The following is a 17,225-nucleotide window of genomic DNA, read 5'->3' on the forward strand; positions in this document are numbered from 1 at the left end:
GGAGGTGTCGGGGGTGTTCCACAGGGCTGTGACGGCGGAGGGGACACCCCTGGGGACACCCCTGGGGACACCACTGGATCTTTCCCCCTCACGTTCCCGCCACTGCCCTCACGGCTCAGCGCGCGCAGCTCCCCCTCACCGCACGCGCTCACGCTCTGCGCACGCGCCGCTCTCGGCCACGCCCACCCAACCCCACCCCACCCCACCCCTGCAGAGGGGCGGGATGACGTCACTTCCCGCGCGCCGGGCGGGCCAAGATGGCGGCGGGCGGGCGGTGGCTGCGGAGCTGCTGCTCCGTGCTCAGGTACCGCGGCGGACCGGGGGGACAGGCTGAGGGGGACCCGCGCTGCCCGCACCAAGCTCCCCACCCGCAGGCTGTAGGTTAAAGAGTACACGGCATAAAAGAAGGAAAAATCCACCGGTTGTTTTCATTAAATTGCTGTAGAACCAGAAAAAAAACCTCATTTCTCTGTGCTTCTGATTTTTTACGCTCGAGTATTTCCCTGATAGACCCTTACCCCAAGGCATTTGCACAGCTTGGGTTGTAAATAAAACTGGCCACAGAGACCCAAGTGTCGCTGGATTGTAACAAACCTGTCACGTTTCTCCCCTGCATGTACACACCACTTTTAAGCATGTTTTTCAACCTATTTCCCAGTATTATTGACTATCAGCAGTGTGTCCATACCAGCTAACATACATTGTCTCTCTGGAAGTACTAATATTGCTCTAGTTACTGTGCTTCCCTTTTCTTGCACTAATGATTAAACAATAATACGAAATTTGAAACAAACTCACTCATCCACTGTCAGCAGCTGCATCACAGAAGCCTGGCACAGACAAGTTCCCCTCGAACAGCTTGTGGGTGTTCTTCTCCTCGTTGATCCCTATTTCCCACCCCACACTGGGATGTTTCTGCTGCTAAACTTTGCCTCTTGCTTTTCCAGGCGCAGCTTCCCAGTCCTGGCCAGCGTCCGGCAGCGAGGCCTCGTGGGCAGGAGCGGCCAGTGGCACCAGGCCGTGGGGCTGGGGGTGGCCCTGTGCGCTGTCCCCATCGTGGAGGTACCCCCAGCACCCCCTCCCTGTGCCAGTTTAACACCCAAAGCCACCTGCCTGTCCTGGTTCTCCCCCAGGGTTGCATCCTCAGGGAGAGCTTGGCTCCTGCAGGGGGCTTTTCCTCGCCGTTGTGTTTGAGTGGTGGCTGAGGGCGATGGCGAGGTCACACAGCGTCACACAGCGTCACTCAGGGTCACAGGGCTGTCTTGTGTTGCAGCAGCAGAGCTCGGGGTCCCTCAGCAACGATGCCCTGATCAGAAGAGCCGTGTCCCTGGTGACAGACAGCACGGCCACGCTGCTCTCCCAGACCACCTACGCGCTGATCGAGGCGCTCACCGAGTACACCAAGGTGAGCTCCGGGGTCTCACGCCTGGCACCCCTCGCTGCTGGCAGAGCCAGCTGCCCTGCCACTAGCTACCCCTCTTAAACCACGCTCAAAAGGGGCTTTTGCAAAATGAATTTAACCAAAGAAGTGTGGGGGTTTGAAGATGTCAGGTCCCTCGGGAGCCGTGGGGTCACTGTTCTACACCAAATGTGGAAGTTGCTTTTAGCTTTGTTAAACTGTTGCTTTTGGGTTAAAATTAGACAACCCCAGAATGGTTTGGGTTGAAGGACCTTAAAGCTCATGCAGTTCCATGGGCAGGGACACCTTCCACTACCCCGGGGTGCTCCAAGCCCCGTCCAGCCTGGCCTTGGACACTCCCGGGATGGGGCAGCCACAGCTCCTCTGGGCAGCCTGTGCCAGGGCCTCCCCACCCTCAGCCAAGAATTTTTCCCTAACATCCCATGAATCCGTTCCCCTTGTCCTGTCATTCCATGCTCTTGAAAGAAGTCCCTTTTTTCACTTAGGCAAAATGACCCTGGAACTCAGAACTGGGGCTGAAGAAACTCATAACAGTTATTTATTTATATTACCTGTGCACTGAGCTCTCTGTTCTCGGGCATTTTATTGCCCTTCTCAGCCTTTCTGAGTTCCATCAGAAGAATGGCATGAGCCATACTTAAGTCTGAAACAAGAAGACACGGTATTTATTTTGCAAATAAAGTGCCAATCTGAGTAAAGTATTCGCATTCCAGTTGACAGCCTTGTCAGTACATCAAGTGTATGGAGAGTAGTTTTGCTAATTAACACTGAGACAGCACCAGAGCTGTGCGGGCTGTTGTGCTAACTGTGCAAAATGGTTCCCTCACAGGCAGTTTATACCCTGGTGTCTCTCTACAAGCAATACTCAAATCTCCTTGGGAAAATGAACTCGGAAGAGGTGGATGCAGTCTGGCAGGTGGTCATAGGAGCCAGAGTGGATGTGAGCAAACAAACCTCCCTCACCATCTGCCTGTCCAGCCCTGCTCTCGCAGCTCAGGAGAGCTCTCAGGTGTGTTACACCTTGTTGATTCTTTCTCCCAGATGACCACCAAGCAGCAGGAGTACCTCAGGCTGGAATCCAGCTGGATGACGGCGCTGCGGCTGTCGGAGATGGCAGCAGAGGCTGCTTATCAGTCAGGTGAGGACCGAGCCTCTGCCCCTTCTCCCTCTGCCCCTTCTCCCTCTCTCAGCACAGTTCAGACACACAGCGTGCACTCAGTTAACACCACAACTGGCAGCTGGTGCCTGGTTTTTAGGGGTGCTGATCACATACATTCTGCTTTAGGCTGCGAGTCTGTAGGTGCATTCTCAGAGCTAGGCCTGGAAACTTCACTTGTGGTTTAGGTCAAGACTAACCATGGCCAGAAATGTCTGAGGGGAAGAGTTCAGTTATTTTTAAATGCAAGGCTCAAACACAGTCTGAGAGCCACAGAACCAAGGCTGCCTGTGAATCCAGGAGGAGTTTCCAGCTGCATTTAGTTATATTGAAAAAGGAAAATATACTAATTTTGTTTTTTTCTCCCTGGAGAGATTTGAGAGCTCTGAGACTGAGTTATGGACTGGTTTGTGGTAAATGGGCAAAGTTACTGGAGTGGAGAAGGGAGGGAAAGCAGTGAATATACAGACACCCTGATTCTGTAAGTGCCTGGAGAAGACCCAGAAGTCTGTGGGAGCATGGAAGGAGAATGGTGGGAATTCAGCAGTGCCACAGGTATTCCCACTGCTGTAGGTGCCAGGATGGGATGAGGACTGAAAGGTTCTGGCACGCAGGGACTGGGCTGGGCTTAGCTCTCAAACCCACTGGCACAAGGTGATCACTCCTGTCCAACTCCAGCTGGATCCCACCGGGATGGGAGAATTCAAGGCAGCAGTGACACCTCAAAGCAGACAAAAGGCTTGAGGTAAATGACTGGTAAACACATTATTGCAGCCCAAGAGCCCTCACAACACAGCAAAGCAGATGATAACCCCATCCGTTTCCTTAGCTGAAGGTTTGCCCAGTGCTCCTGTAACCCAGTGTGTCGATCCTTCCCTGCAGGAGCAGACCAGGCCTCGGTGACAGCCCGCAGCCACATCCAGGTGGTGAAGTCCCAGGTGCAGGAGGTGAGGCTGCTGTCCCAGAAAGCAGAGACCAAATTAGCTGAAGCTCAGACAGACGAGCTCATCAAAGCCCGAGGAGAGGACTCCTCATTGCCACAGGGTGTTTTAGGAAATACAGATGATGACCCTTACCTTCGGGAGGACTGAACAGAACTGAGCTCTCAGGGTCAATCACAAACGGAGCAGTCCCAAGCTCTTTAGTGTGGGATAGTGTAAAACTGCTGAAATAAGCCTGTGATTCCATTCCTCCCCCCCCAAAAAAGGATTGCTTTACAAATCAAGTATTTGGAAGGCCTCAGTTTTGTTTGTAACTTACCTTGTTTGTAATACTTTTGGATTCATTTATTTAAATGTTTATCTATGCAAATGTGAAGACTGTTATCAGGGATGGCCTGGTGGTAATTGTGTCTCTGCTTGGAGGGTCCTGCTGCCCCCTTGGTGTGTTTGTGGGATCAGCCAGAGAAGTGTATTTAAAAATCCTTGTTTTTAACCTGTGAGGTAAATGATGTCTGTGAGGAGATGCCTTTATTAAACTGTGCAAAAGCAGCTCGTTGTGGGTCTGTTCATTTGGGGAAGAATTAGGCCTTGCTTTCTGTTTGAATTTAAAAGTTTTTAACCTCTGAGTTGGCAGCTGCACCAAAATACACTGAGCTGCAGTCAGGGGAAATATTTGCTCTGGAGCTGAGAACTTCCCATGGAGTCACCCAGGCTCTTGGTGCAGTTTTGTCCAGCACAGCAACTTATTTCACCCAGAATCACCTCTGGGGGAGGTTCCCCAGGAAGCAAAGGGGAGGTTTGATTTTCAATATATTGTAGTTATAAACAGAATTGTTTTGGCAGCTGCTGCGTACTGTTCTACAAAGCACTGAGCAAAAGTGTTATACATATTTGAATGCTTCCCAATGCAAGTTTCAGGAAATAACCTTAATTTTTTTTTTTTGCAAGCTTAATGTCTCACTGCAGGTTTCAAAACCACGGGTGTCTTTCACTGTTCATTTCCTAGCTTGACAGATGGTGTGAAATTTGCTTTGTAGAACAGCATCCACTTGAACTTTATCACTGATGATTGGATTCCCATCTGCCAGGTTGTGTAAGAAAACACACATTAGTCAAAGGTTTTTCACCACAGATTAGCATCTGATGTCTCTGTGTCAAGGTAAGTGTTACTAAATTGAGTTGTGCCTGACCAGAAATTTTCTTACCTGCAGCATAAAAGGTGTCTCATTTTGGCTGCCTTTGGAACAAATGCAATCTCAGGTGCACAGCGCTGTTCATTTATAGATTAAGTAATAAAAAGAAAATTGACAAACCATCTTTCCTTGCTCCTCACTGGGTGTTGCTGTATCCAAGGAGGATAGCACAGTCTGGAATTCAGCTTGCAAGGATCTGCCCATGTCTGCTGTGCCAAACACAGCTCTGGGCTGAAGCATTAGGGAAAAAAACCCTGTGATGAGAGGATTGCTTGGGTGGTGGCACAGCTGAGCCCTCAGGAGCCAAATGCAACCTCAAGTCAACCTCTAACCACAACTGCTTTCCTTTGGTACCTTGTGCAGTTGAAGAATATCTGCCAAGCCCCTGACCCGAGTGCACAAACAAGTTGTGTACATTTCAGGATGCCACAATAACTTACTCAGATGTTTGCATGGCACTGCCAGGAGCCTGCAAAGGCAGGAAAGTCCCTCTTCCCCTTTCAGGGCCTGCTCCCAGCCCTGCTGTGACCCCACTTCTTGTTTCACTGCACGTACTGCTCTTCCTGCCCAAGAAACATCCAGCCCAACGTGACTGGAACCAACCAGTCAGGCCAGCCAAGTCAAAGTGGGGGTGAGGAGCACGAATCACCCCAAAACAGGGCAGAAAGGAGTCCCTCACCTTTGTCAGGAAGTGAGAGCTGCCAGCTGGGGGTTAGCCTACACACCTAAGCCCACAACAGACATGACATCATGCTCTGTGCTCCTGAGTTTGCACTGGGAATCATCGAGTGGATCACAAAAGTGCTGGCACAGCAGCTCACAGGGCACCACGGTGCCCGCTCTGTGCAGTCTCCTCTCCAGGACCAGCAGCAGTGCCCAGAGAATTGTGCCCAGAACCTGGGGTTTGCTGCTGACACAGCCTCGGTTACACACCTGAAACTACACACAGGCACTTCCTCAGCTACACTTAATGGAACCCTGCTGGAGCTGCAGCCAGAAAACACAGTAACAGCTTCCACAGGACCACCCTGAGGATGGACACCCACCAGTGCTTTGAGACAAACCCCTACTCACTCCTGGCACAGAAACAGCTCCTGTGAGGTGACACCTTTGCCCCGAGAGCCTGGGTCAGCCCTGGGGCTCAGCCAGAGCTACCCAAGGTGCTCCAGAGGGCCAAGGGAGCACAGCCTACCAGCAGTCCCTCCAGATCCCACTGAGAGCTCCCACTCCTCTGCTCTCAGGCTGTCCCTGTCCATAGGACAAGCAAGAACCTCCTGGCAGCACTTCCTGAAAGCTCCAGCTCCCATCTGGTGGGGGATGGATGCTGGGCACCTGGCACTACAGACAGCAATTACAACAGCACAGCACAAAGGACTCTGCTTGCTCTAATCACACACTTCCTCTTTACTCATTTGCTTGTTTTTTCCCCTAAGGCTTCCAGGCTGCTTCCTGCTCATCCACAGCTCCTGCTCTAGCAGCAAGATACTGATAAGCTTCACAAAAGCACCACCAAAACTTAGTTCCCTATTTGATCTTTTCTCAGATTAGCCCCTCCAGCACATTCAGATTTATCACTTTTGTGTCAATGCATCCTGTCTGAACAGGGCAGAGAATAGCTCACAGAAAAAGAAGTGGCAAGTATCCATTTCTACTAACATTTTCCTCTTTAATGCAAATATCCAGCACCAGATCTCAGCCTTCCCTGGCTTTTAGGGCTCTTCGCTTTCAGAAGACCTAAGAATATTCCCATGTAAATACTTTTCAAAACTATTTTATTTATACACAACATTACAACAACAACGAACCAAATGCCTCCCACACAACATGGGAAGCTACAGACACTCTTCCTACCACCATGATTATTGATTATTCAAAACACATGGCTCCTCTCAAACCAGATCAGAAAGTGTTTGTGCTAAAGTTTCCAGTGCATGTAAACCTTTGTGAGTTTCTGCAAAAGCCAAAGAGCTGGAGGCTGAGCCCAGTTCCCCCATCATCACTGCTGTGTTAAGGCCATGAATTTTTGAAGCTTTTCCTTCCCCACTCCACTCCCTTTCTCCTGCTGTCTGGTAGGAGCTGTGGGGTTGCTGCCCTGGGACAGCAGACCCGGCAGGACATACTGGCCTTTCTTCCATGCCTTCAAGTAAATTTCAAATGCTCTGTCACTCCTTAGTCATCTCTGGCTGTCCCACATGAGACTGACTTTGGCCAGCAGTCAGACACCAGTGCAGGTGGCACTTGTGACTTCCCCTGGCACAGTCTGACTGGGAAGCCACTGACCACACCCCCGCCCTGTGACAATTCAACAGCTTCAAGTAACCCCTGACAGAAAAAGACTCACTGCAAACCAAACCACGACAGCTCCAGAGCAGTCTGTTAGTAACGGACACGTTTCTACCACGACCTGATTTTTAGTTTAAGTACTGTGTCACCAGCCACAATCCCTGGGCTCATCAGTAGCTCCTTTTCCAGCCCCTGCTGTAGCTGTGTGTCACCGACACCGCACACCTAATGCTGTGATCCTTCACCAGCGTCCACATGATCCACATCTCCGTTGGGTTCAGTCTGTGCACGACCATCAGCTCTTTGTAAAAGCATGGATCAAAAGGATTGAAAGGTCTCTGGATCCCAAAAGTCTTAAAGCCAGCATGGTTCTTTGGGGTCACTGACATCTTTGCCAGACACATTCCCACAAACACATCATCTATGGGGAAGAGCTCCATGGCCTCTGCGGTGCTCTGGAGGCGACGCACTGTCTCTCTAGACATCACATATCCCCCTCCTCCTGCATAGAGAGGATAGAAGGTGGCCCCATACATGAGCTCTGGAATGAAGTATTTGACCTTGGTGTTCCTGATGGGCCGGGCGTTGGCGATCACGTCCCCAACAAAGAGATCCTGTTCAGGGTCCAGCTCCTGGAGGAACTCCACGATGTTGTAAGTGTTGACAAACACGTCATCATCGCCCTTCAGCACGAACCTGGCGTGCCGGCAGTCCTCCGTGAACCAGCGGAGGAAATGCAGCTCCTTGAGGGTCAGGTTGAAGAAGTCGTCAACAAAATCCCACTGCAAGATGTCGTCGAACTCCTGGCTCTCGTAAGCCAGCAGCTGGTGCAGGGGCTGCAGCTGGATTTTGGCCTCGGAGCGCCCTAGGAGGAACACCAGCCTGATGTGCCTGCCCCTGATGGACACCTCCTTCCCCCACGTGTTCCTGATGGCCACGCGCCGGTCCACGTTGATGGGGGAAGACTTGATGGCCAGCAGGAGGAACATCTCTTTGCTACACCTGGAAGGCTTCAGCAGGACCGAGAAGTTCCTGCAGTGCTTGTAGGTTAGGAAGACTCTGTGAGGCTCCGGGAGGGCAAGAGAAGAATTGGCGAAGGTCAAGTTGGGCAAACACTTGCTGTGCTCAGCGCTGTCCAGAACCGAAGGCTGCAGTCTGTGATCCACCACATCCACTTTTTGCTCTGCTGATGATGCTGCCAACTTCGCCTCCTTCTTCATGTAAAACACCCAGGCCAGCAGCGTGATTGAGCAGGTGTAAAGCGCGAGGCTTTTAATCCTGGGATACATGGCAGCATCCGGCGCAGGACCGGCCCCGGGCAGGCAGATGAAGATGAGCCGTTCCCTCCCACCTTACCTGGGACGGGGACGTGTCTCGGTGCTTCCCCCTGGTTCTCACCAGGACCCGGTGCTGCCGGTGAGTCCGGTCCAGAGCCCCCGGCCCCGCCAGGGCGCGCAGACCGGGCTGGAGCCGCCGCTCCACGGTGACCCCGCACGGCAAAACCCCCGCCCTGCTTGCGGAGCCTCCTCCGCGCTTCACCGGGAGCTGCCGTTCCCTCCGCGCTTCACCGGGAGCTGCCGCCGCCCCCGCCCCGCCCCGGCGCTGCCGAGCCCCGCCCGCGGGCGGAGGATGCGGGGGGCTGGCACCGGGGCAGCGTGTCCCCGGCACGGACACCCACCCAACATCCCCTGCCCGCTCCAGCAGAAGCTCAGCACCAGCCACAGACCACCAGGAGCCCCAGCTCCTGGGGCATCTCCCAGCTCTGGCGGTTCAGCTAAAGCAGGCTCCGCGCAGCGTTCCCGTGGGGTTTATTTCCATTCATGCCTGTGCTATGGACACGTCACTGAGTCTGCCCCACTGCCATGGCTGGGTGCTGGCTGCCAAGGGCCATCGAAGCAGCTGCATCTGGAATTGAACTGTCAGTGGCACCGGCTGGAGCTCTTGATCCTCCTCCACTTCAGCAGTGTCTTTGTTTTTTCCTTTTCCTGTGGTAAGAAGTACATTTGTCTCTGTCTTTAGAGAGTAAATGATCCTAAAAGCAGCAGTGTGCAGGGGGGACAGCAGTGACTGGGCCTCAGGGGAAATTGAATATTATTTTGGATGATAAGCCCAAAAAGCATCTTTAGGCTGGCAGTTGACCTGGGTGCACCCTTTCTTTTTGTTATTAAACTGCCCTCGGGCAAAAGAAAGATGTAAAAATAAATTATTTCAAGGATCCTGGAAAGTCAAGTGTGAGGTAAAATGAGACCTACGTGAGACTACTTCTAAAGACATCCTTCAGTGTCTGGGCAAACAGTTCACTTGTGACAAAGCCCGCTGCCTTTCCTCTTTGAGCTGTCTGGAAGTGCTCCCAATTCCTCTGAGAAGACTTATTATTTGTGTGCATTTGCTGAACTGAGGGATGCAAATCAGCCTCAGCTCCCGGCTGTGAGAGTGCCGGTCCCTGCACAGCCCCGCTGGACACACGGCTGGGAGTCAGCCCCTGGTCCCCAGGGCATGGCCACTGCCACCGCTCCAAGGGCGGTCCCCAGGTGATGTGCAAGTGTCAAACACCCCCGGAGCAGCTGGTGACTCACGGGGCAGGCAGGATGTGCAGACACTGAGCTCAGCAGGGCTCGAGCAGCCCCCCACAAAAGCCACAACTGGGGTGTTCTGGTGAGTCAGAGCCATGGGACAGCGGGGGCAGGGAGCTGTGGGGCAGCTCATCTTTAGGCACTGCGAGTTTTGCACTCACACTTTGAAATATGCTCTCAGTGGCCTCACAGTGCAGCCAAGCCAGCCCCCACCTGCCCAGGCACACGCGGACACCAAATTAAGCACAAATGTCTGATTGCTGTGGGTTTCCTGCAGCAGCAGCACTTCTGTGCACACAACAGCACTTTTACCTTCATTCAAGCAGAAGGGAAACCTCCTGCATGCACTGACCATACACCAGGGAGGGAAGGAAGGAAGAAACAACCACTGCTGAAGCTGAGCTGTGTGACAGCAGCTGCCTGCTTCAGCAACAGGCTGAGTGTACATTGCAAATACACATCTTCTTGTGGGGGACAGCAATTCAATGAGTTTTCATCTTTTCAGGTCGCTAAGGGAGGCCACCAGCTTCTATGAATGCAGCTCAGGACTGCAGATTTCTGAGAGCCCCCCAAAGACCTTGCTGTGGCTGACAGGGCACAGGAAAGCAGCCTGGAGCTCTGTGGGTTAATTGCACTCTTAAATCTGACGCCAGAGCAGGAAAACAAAGCTCCTTTGGTAGCTCTGAGCAGTGCTGGGAGGCCTGGCCCTCTCCATGCCCTCGCTGACCCAGGAGCAGCTTTTCAGCGTTGCTTGGCCACCCGTTCCCTCTCCCACTTCCTCCCGCTCTTGCATTACCCCTCCGGTGTGCTGTCACTGCTATTTTTGCAGTCAGAACCAAGACTGATGGAAGAATAACCTGCAAGAGGCAGGGTGAGGTTTGCCTCTGGCAGATTGAGCAAGGCTGCTGGCAGAGCAGCTCTGAGCTCTGCACTGGGGAGGCAGGGGACACACCCGGCGGGGTCGGGGTGGTCTCTTGGTGGGTGACAGCAGCCTGGGATCTGTTCCCAGCCCTGCCATGGGCTGGCTGGGGCACCTGGGGCTCTCTGTGCAGCTCATCTCCAAACCAGAGAGAACAACGATCCCCTCTGCAAAGTGCTTGAAGATGCGAGCTGGCAGTGAATGAGGAGCTCATTATGCATCCCAGGCAGCCCTCGCCCAGCTGCCCGCCCACGCCACCGCCCACATTTGGCAACAGACACAGTGGGCAGCACTTTTCTCGCCCAAAAATCTGCTTTGCCAATCTCCCCTGACACCGGGTGCTGTAGGTGTGAGTCTCCCAGGGCAGCTGGCAGCCCACCCTGGGTGCTTGTGCAGACACCGACTCGAAAAGAGTCCAGGCTGTGTCTATTCTGAGAGCCCCGCAGTCAATGTCTGCATTCACAGCCCCAGGCTCAGGATGTGAGTAAGTCCCTGCTCCTGGAGCTGGCAGGGTGGCCGGGCCCTGCTCCTGTTTGCTCTCTCACACACCCCGCCCTCTGTCCCGCCAGCTCCAGCCTCTGTCACCTTTGGTGGACGCGGTTTTCTGGTCTCCTTTCTCTGCTTTGGGTTTTTGGCTCTTGTCTTTGCCTTTTTTTACCTCCTGTGGAGAGAGATGTTTCCACAGTAAGGCTGTGTTGAAACTCACTGTCCCCATTCAGTCCTGTGTCAGCTGTCATCATCTGGGTGCTGTCTCTGGGATTTCAGGGGCAGGGGACAGAGGTGAGGGGGAGCAGGAGCACAGCAGAGTGGCTGCTCAGAGAAGAGAATCCAGGAAACAAAGTTGGTACAGCTGGTATGTGCTGCCATGCTGAGAGAGAGCACCAGAGGAAGCACGAGTGGCTGCTTACACATTCTGGAATGGAAAAATAAACTCATCTCTTTTCCTAGGCTCAGAAAAAGTAGCAGAACTGCTCACTAATATCAGCCTTAAATAACCACATCAGCAGTGATGGATGGTGGTCAGGCAGGGCTAATTCAGCCCCATTTTGGGGACAGGAGAACTGAGGGATGGATGGATGGATGCCCAGGCCAGAGAAGGCATTTGCTGAACCCCAGCCTGCAGCCCTGCCCTGGGACATGCTCCTTACCTTCTCCTCCAGAACTGATGCTTCTGGTGGTTTCTCAGGGATCAGGATCCCAAAGTCACACACAGTTGCCACCAGGTTCTCAGTGGCCAGCAGGGTCTCCAAGGTCACCCTCATGGTGCCCAGGGTGCTCCAAATGGGAGGGTCGCTGCGGAATTCACATGACTTCTTCTTCTTCTTCTTTTTCTGCTTGTCCTTGGACACGGGGACAGGCCTCAGCAGAAGGTTGGGGTCCCTTTATCAGAGAGAAGCAACCCCAACCCAGCCCCTTGCCCACCACTGCACCCTGGCCAAGATGTGTGCCAACAGCTGCTGCCTTCCCCCCAGAGAAATGGGGGACTCTGGGAGAGGTCTGACTCTCTGGCACACCAGACTGACCCAGGAGAAGGGTCCTTGTTCTCCCATCACTGTTTTTGCAACTCAGATAGAATGTGGTCATTGTTCTTTCCTGGTGCCCTACCTTTGCACCATTCTTCTTCAGCTCCTGTCCTTCCTTCTTACTTGTGACAGCATCTTCTTCTGGATCCACAGGCCACGAGAGCACCTGCCCGGAGAGAGGAGCTGGCCCAGGGTCACTGCCATCCCAGCCTGCCTCCCAGAGGGAATGTGATGCCACTGGCTGGGCCTCCCAGCAGCTCTTCCCCCTTCATCCAGCTCAGCCTCACCCTCACCTTCTCCTCCACAACTGAGACAATGGTTCCAGCCTCCAGGTAGGACTTCAGCCCCACTAAGTCCTTGGCAATGTGTTCCTTCCTGTAGCTGCAGTCAATGGTGTCTGCCCAGGGCTGTGCAGGGGTGGCAAAAACCTTTGCTGTGTAGGGACACAAAAAAGTTCAGAGGAGACCTCTCTTTCCCCAGGATAGAAGGACTCCCAGGACACGGCTGGTGCCAGGTCACTACCCATCTGTCCTGGGAACAGCCCAGCTGGCACTGCAAGGGACATCTTGATGCCATCACACCCCACAAAGAGCTATAAACCTGCCCTGAGACATGGAACAGAAGATCGATAATTCCTCATTACCAGAGTGGGCCTTGGGCTCCTCTGTGGCTGCAGACTCCTGATGGCTCTTTGTTTCTCCTGTGTCCTGAGCAGAGATGTCCACATCCAGTGTGGCCACGGTGGGACTCTGGTGGATTTCTGTTCCCTGGAACAGAGATGGATTTGCTTCCAAAATCCTATTCCCCAGCCCACCCTCATGGGAAGAAGGGACTTCAGTGCCAGGGAAAGGGTCTGTCACAGTCAGCAGGAGGGAGGCTGTGAGTTCCCTCCCATGTGCAGAGCTCTGGGCTCCCCAACAGGAATGTGGAACGTGGGCAGCTGGGGCTTGTCCTGCTGCATGCAGCCACATGGGAATTCTGTCCCCAGCACTGCTGATCCCCATGCCAGGCCCATCACCCCACAGCCTGGAGATGCAGTTCCCCCTGCTGTGACCTGCCATGCTGCTTGCTTCCAAGACCACAATCAAGCACCAACCTCAGGACTGCCCCTGTCCTCAAGCTCCTCTCCCTCTGCAAACTGGTAGGTCACACAGTAGCTGTAGGTGATCACCGGACCCTCGGAGCCAGCCTCCAGCTGCTGAAAAGCTTCGGGATTAGGGAGTCCCTTCATCTCCCCAATGCTCACGACCACTCGTGCTTCACTCCTGATCAGCTCTGAAAGGACGAGAATCCTGCCGTGAAGCTGCAGCACTCCCCTTCCAGAGAGAGGAAGGAACAGAGCAAGCAGAAACCTTCAGGTCTCATGTCCCACCTGCTGGCATGCCTCGGTGCCAGCCTCTGCAAATGCTGTGACAAACCACTGCCACGTGGCGTCACTACAAAGCCACGCAAACACCTCCTGGCTTGGCTGCTCTGCTCCTTCAACGTTTGAATCTCCAAAAAGCATATCCAGCACATAAGCTCATTGAGTAGGGGCCATCAAGAGAGGTTTCCCATCCCGGGTGTCCCCAGCCTCCTGCTCTCATCCCGGTCAGGGATGTGCCACAGAGGTGGCACCGCTGTGCGCAGACAGTGCAGCCCCATGTGAGCACCTTCCCCAGGACAGAAACCAGATGGTGTCTGGGAAGAAAAGCTGAGGCAGGCCAGGACACTGAGGCAGTGCTGGGACTGGGATGGGTTGTTCTCGGGCCTAAGGCTGAAACTACCTCACTTCTAATCACACAACCACAATGCAAACCCCACTCCTGAATCACAGGGTCAGCACGGGCAGGCTCAAAGGCAGGGCTCACCTGGCTGCCTTGCCAGCCCATGGAACTGCTGCCTCTCTTCAGGCCATATGTAGATGTCATCGAGGATGGACAGCTTGGGCAGGCTGTCCACGAGGAAGCCTCTGTAAGTGGGGATGAGAGCCAGTGGGTTCCCTTGGAGCACCAGGATGCGGAGGCTCTGCAGAGTGGACAGTTGGGAGACCAGCCCCAGCAGGTCCGTGAGGCTGTTAAAGCTCAGGTCAAGGGAGACAAGGTTTGGCCTAAGGAGAGAACCCAGGGAAGGATGTAAGGCAGCCAGCACCTATTTGAGGACAGAAAGCTGCAGTCCTGGACCAAAAACAGAAACAAAATTCCTATTTCTCTAGCACAAACTGGGTTGAACTGAGGAATCCAATCTGGAGGCCAGTTCCAAATCCCTGAGCCATACAGTCCATTGCCAGTCTGCCTCACAACACAAAAACATTTCTTTAACATCCATTGATGACCCCACTGCACCATTTGGTGATGCAGTCTATGCTTCAGATGCTTACAGACTTCCAGCAGTGGCTTAGGGAAGGACATGGAAAAAGTAAACTGCCCAGGGAAATGGAACTGGGATGGGCAGGGTGTCAGGGCAGCTCCCCTGGTAATCTCCCCATTCCACACCTTGCTAAGGACCAAAACAACCTCTGGGCATGAGGCAGAAGACAGCAGAGACAGACTACTCTGCACAGAGAGTAGACACAGAACAAAGAAACAACCCTTCTGTATTTTCCCAAAAAGGGCCACTTCCATGGCTTGAGGTCAGCTGTTCACATCTGCTCATTTCCCCTTCAGGAGCCCACATTCAGCCTGTGGCATTACCAGAAATCCACGGTGAGGTGCTTTTCCTGGGAAGGGCCGCACAGCCGGTTGTAGCCCAGCCCCAAGTGCTGGAGCTGTGGGGGTGGCCGAGCACACAGGTCCTGCAGATCACCCACAGCGTTGTAGCAGAGCTCCAGCAGCTGCCCAGGACAGAAGGAACAACAAACACCTTGGCAACGAGCTGTTCCTGGCACCCCCTTGAGCTGTTTGGCTTTCCCTGTGTTCCCACATGGGAATTCCTGCCCCATCCTGCACAAGACTCTGCTCACTCACCTTCAGAGTCCGGGGCAGGTGGGCCGAGGTTACTCTGCTGATGTGGTTGGCACTGAGGACGAGCTCCTCCAGCTGCTGGAACTGCAGCACACCCTCATCCACCTCCTCCACCTGCAAAGAGAGCTGGGTTTGGCCAACTTGTCCTTGAGGCACCTTGTGGCCAGGGTGGCATAGACACATCTTGATCTGTGTGACATCTGTGTGACATGGATTAGCACAACATCCTGGGGAGGCTGTGCGGAGAAGCTCTACTCTAGCTGCAGCACCTGGGAAGACCATGGGATGGCAAGGTTCTTCTCCCAGCGTGTTTTCCCTGACAGCAGGAAGACACAACTTTATGGGCACCAGCAGCTGCACTTACCCCCTGGTCGAGTATCCGCAGGGACTTGATAAGCTGGAAGACTCTGGAGCCACGGAGGAGCTCGGGTGCCAGCACCACCACTTCCCGCAGGTGCTGGGCCTGGGGGCTGCAGTCGGGGGGCAGTGCCCAGGGGCTGTGCTTGTCTCTCAGCAGCTCCAGCAGCACCTCGGGGGTCTCCTCTCCTGGTGGCACGGCCTCCTCCAGCCCCAAGGGCTGTGCCCGGGTGCTCCTGCGGGCATTGAGGCGGGATTTGTTCTGTGGGCAGGGAGAGAGGAGAGGCAATGGCAGCCCTGTGCCACGTCCCACAGCTGTGCCCCCCAGACCCCTACCCAGCTGCCGAGGCCACAGGGGAAGTCCTGCAGCCCCAGGTGCTGCAGGTACTCCTGAAAAGCAGCCGAGACGCTGCGGGGTGCTGCCATGCAGCCCCAGCCCGGCAGGGAATCCCCTGGCTCAGTGCTTTGTGTCCCTGTCGCTAGGAGATGGTGCCATGGAACCAAACTCTCCAAGCAGAGGGTGGAGCAGGTCTGGAACAGCACCAAGCTCGCCCAGCTGGGAATAAATCCCTGTTTTTCTGGTTCCTGCTGGGTTCTGGGGGCTGCTCCCCACCAGGAAAAGGGCAGGTGGCCTCATGCTGCACTTGCAGGGTGCAGCATCAGCATTCTTCCCTGGCTGGGAGCCTGTGGCATGGAATTTGCCATTTCCCTTATCTGTGTGCTGAGTGTCACTCAGGCTTCAGGGAAGAAGCAGTCAGGGTCTCAGTCAGCTCCAAAAGCCCAGCTCTCCCTTTACGGGGAGGGCACTGCCACACAACCATGTAAGGCCAGAAAATAACCTCACGGCTGAAAATACCAGCTCCCACACTTGGAAAAAGTAGGTGAGCTCAAGGAACAAAAGCCACAGCTGTGTCTCAGGTCAGCATCAGGTCTCCACAGGCAGAGATTAATTTCCTTTTTCCAGCGATAGGTGTTGTGGCAATGGCCACAAATTCCATTTTAGAGAGCTGACAGAGCAGCGCGTGGCAGCAGAACTTCACCAAATGAATTGCACTTGCTCTGTGATGTCTGATGGTTACGTGGTGGAAAGCTGAATTTCTCAGGTTGGGTTTTACAGGACGGATGCTGACCTGCTCCCTTATCAGCTCAGCAGCTTATCACAGCCCTGTACAGACCAGAAAGGATGTGCACAGCATGCACAGACTATGAGATAATGGCATGTCCTGGAGTGGAATAACCAGGTAAAGTGCTGTCCTTAGGAGAAAATGAAGTAAAATCTTCTGAAAGTCTTTGAAAGAAAATTACCAGTGGTTGAATTGTGTTTTGTGGAAAAGCAAAGCTGTAAAAATTCTGCTTCTTTTATTTGCATCACTATTTAAAATAACTTGGCTCCATTGCCTTCAGTGCTGCACAAAGAGATACTCCTGCTCTTGGGGGGAGACCAGATCCCAGTATTCCCTGGCTGTGCCCATCTGCGAGAGCTGAAAGGAGGCTGGCAGTGCCCAGTGGTATCTTTTATGTACAAGCTCCTGCACCTTCCATAGATATTCTGGGGGCCACTGACCAACTGCATTTCTGCAGGTCTGGTGCTTCTGAACAAGAAACCAAGATCACCCTTGTGCCTGAAAGGAACCATCTGTACCCACTACTGCCTTTGCAGGGACATTCCTAAAGAATGCCACGCACAAAGAATAATCTCTCAGTTTTCATTTTCCCAACAAATAACAATAAAACCCTCAAATAAAAGAAGTGTCTGCCAGAGCTGTCCTTTTTGTTGGCCATGGTAACTCATCTCTTCCTTGGCATTACTTAGCACCTATTCTGTTTTGGTGGGTATGAGAATTTCCTACACTTGGTCACCAAAAGCAGAAAACAGCCTCAGGGGAGTTGGAAAGATGGGCAACAGGCATGGGGAGGG

The 17,225-nt window shown here is 53.6% G+C and overlaps 3 protein-coding genes and 1 long non-coding RNA gene across 7 annotated transcripts; 2 read left to right on the top strand and 2 right to left on the bottom strand.

Annotated features, from left to right (window-relative positions):
* The first annotated feature begins 216 nt into the window (after positions 1-216).
* On the top strand, positions 217-4,066 carry DIABLO (diablo IAP-binding mitochondrial protein). Of its 3 annotated transcripts, none has more exons than XM_038151985.1 (6): positions 217-304; positions 948-1,062; positions 1,256-1,405; positions 2,250-2,360; positions 2,462-2,558; positions 3,459-4,066. In XM_038151985.1, the coding sequence occupies exons 1-6, from the start codon at positions 258-260 to the stop codon at positions 3,665-3,667; spliced, it is 729 nt and encodes a 242-aa protein (XP_038007913.1). In that variant the 5' UTR covers positions 217-257; the 3' UTR covers positions 3,668-4,066. The 3 variants fall into 3 exon arrangements, with proteins under 3 accessions (XP_038007913.1, XP_038007914.1, XP_038007915.1); XM_038151986.1 differs by having other exon boundaries at positions 1,274-1,405; XM_038151987.1 differs by having other exon boundaries at positions 1,277-1,405.
* Positions 4,067-6,467: 2,401 nt separating this feature from the next.
* B3GNT4 (UDP-GlcNAc:betaGal beta-1,3-N-acetylglucosaminyltransferase 4) lies at positions 6,468-8,490 on the bottom strand. Its single transcript, XM_038151984.1, has one exon. The coding sequence runs from the start codon at positions 8,280-8,282 to the stop codon at positions 7,164-7,166; it is 1,119 nt and encodes a 372-aa protein (XP_038007912.1). The 5' UTR covers positions 8,283-8,490; the 3' UTR covers positions 6,468-7,163.
* Positions 8,491-8,784: 294 nt separating this feature from the next.
* LRRC43 (leucine rich repeat containing 43) lies at positions 8,785-16,990 on the bottom strand. 2 transcript variants are annotated; one of them, XM_038151982.1, is made up of 12 exons: positions 15,644-16,990; positions 15,315-15,569; positions 14,954-15,064; positions 14,681-14,820; positions 13,859-14,097; positions 13,105-13,283; positions 12,652-12,775; positions 12,302-12,441; positions 12,091-12,174; positions 11,634-11,825; positions 11,071-11,146; positions 8,785-8,978 (listed from the first exon to the last, which is right to left on the bottom strand). In XM_038151982.1, the coding sequence occupies exons 1-12, from the start codon at positions 15,731-15,733 to the stop codon at positions 8,812-8,814; spliced, it is 1,797 nt and encodes a 598-aa protein (XP_038007910.1). In that variant the 5' UTR covers positions 15,734-16,990; the 3' UTR covers positions 8,785-8,811. The 2 variants fall into 2 exon arrangements, with proteins under 2 accessions (XP_038007910.1, XP_038007911.1); XM_038151983.1 differs by lacking the exon at positions 11,071-11,146 and having other exon boundaries at positions 8,808-8,978.
* On the top strand, positions 8,852-12,644 carry LOC119707289. Its single transcript, XR_005258741.1, has 3 exons — positions 8,852-8,983; positions 12,162-12,340; positions 12,489-12,644. It is a non-coding gene; the product is annotated as an uncharacterized LOC119707289 (long non-coding RNA).
* Positions 16,991-17,225: the final 235 nt, after the last annotated feature.

The sequence above is a fragment of the Motacilla alba genome, chromosome 15 (genome assembly GCF_015832195.1).
Source record: "Motacilla alba alba isolate MOTALB_02 chromosome 15, Motacilla_alba_V1.0_pri, whole genome shotgun sequence".
Taxonomy (NCBI): Eukaryota; Metazoa; Chordata; class Aves; order Passeriformes; family Motacillidae; genus Motacilla; species Motacilla alba.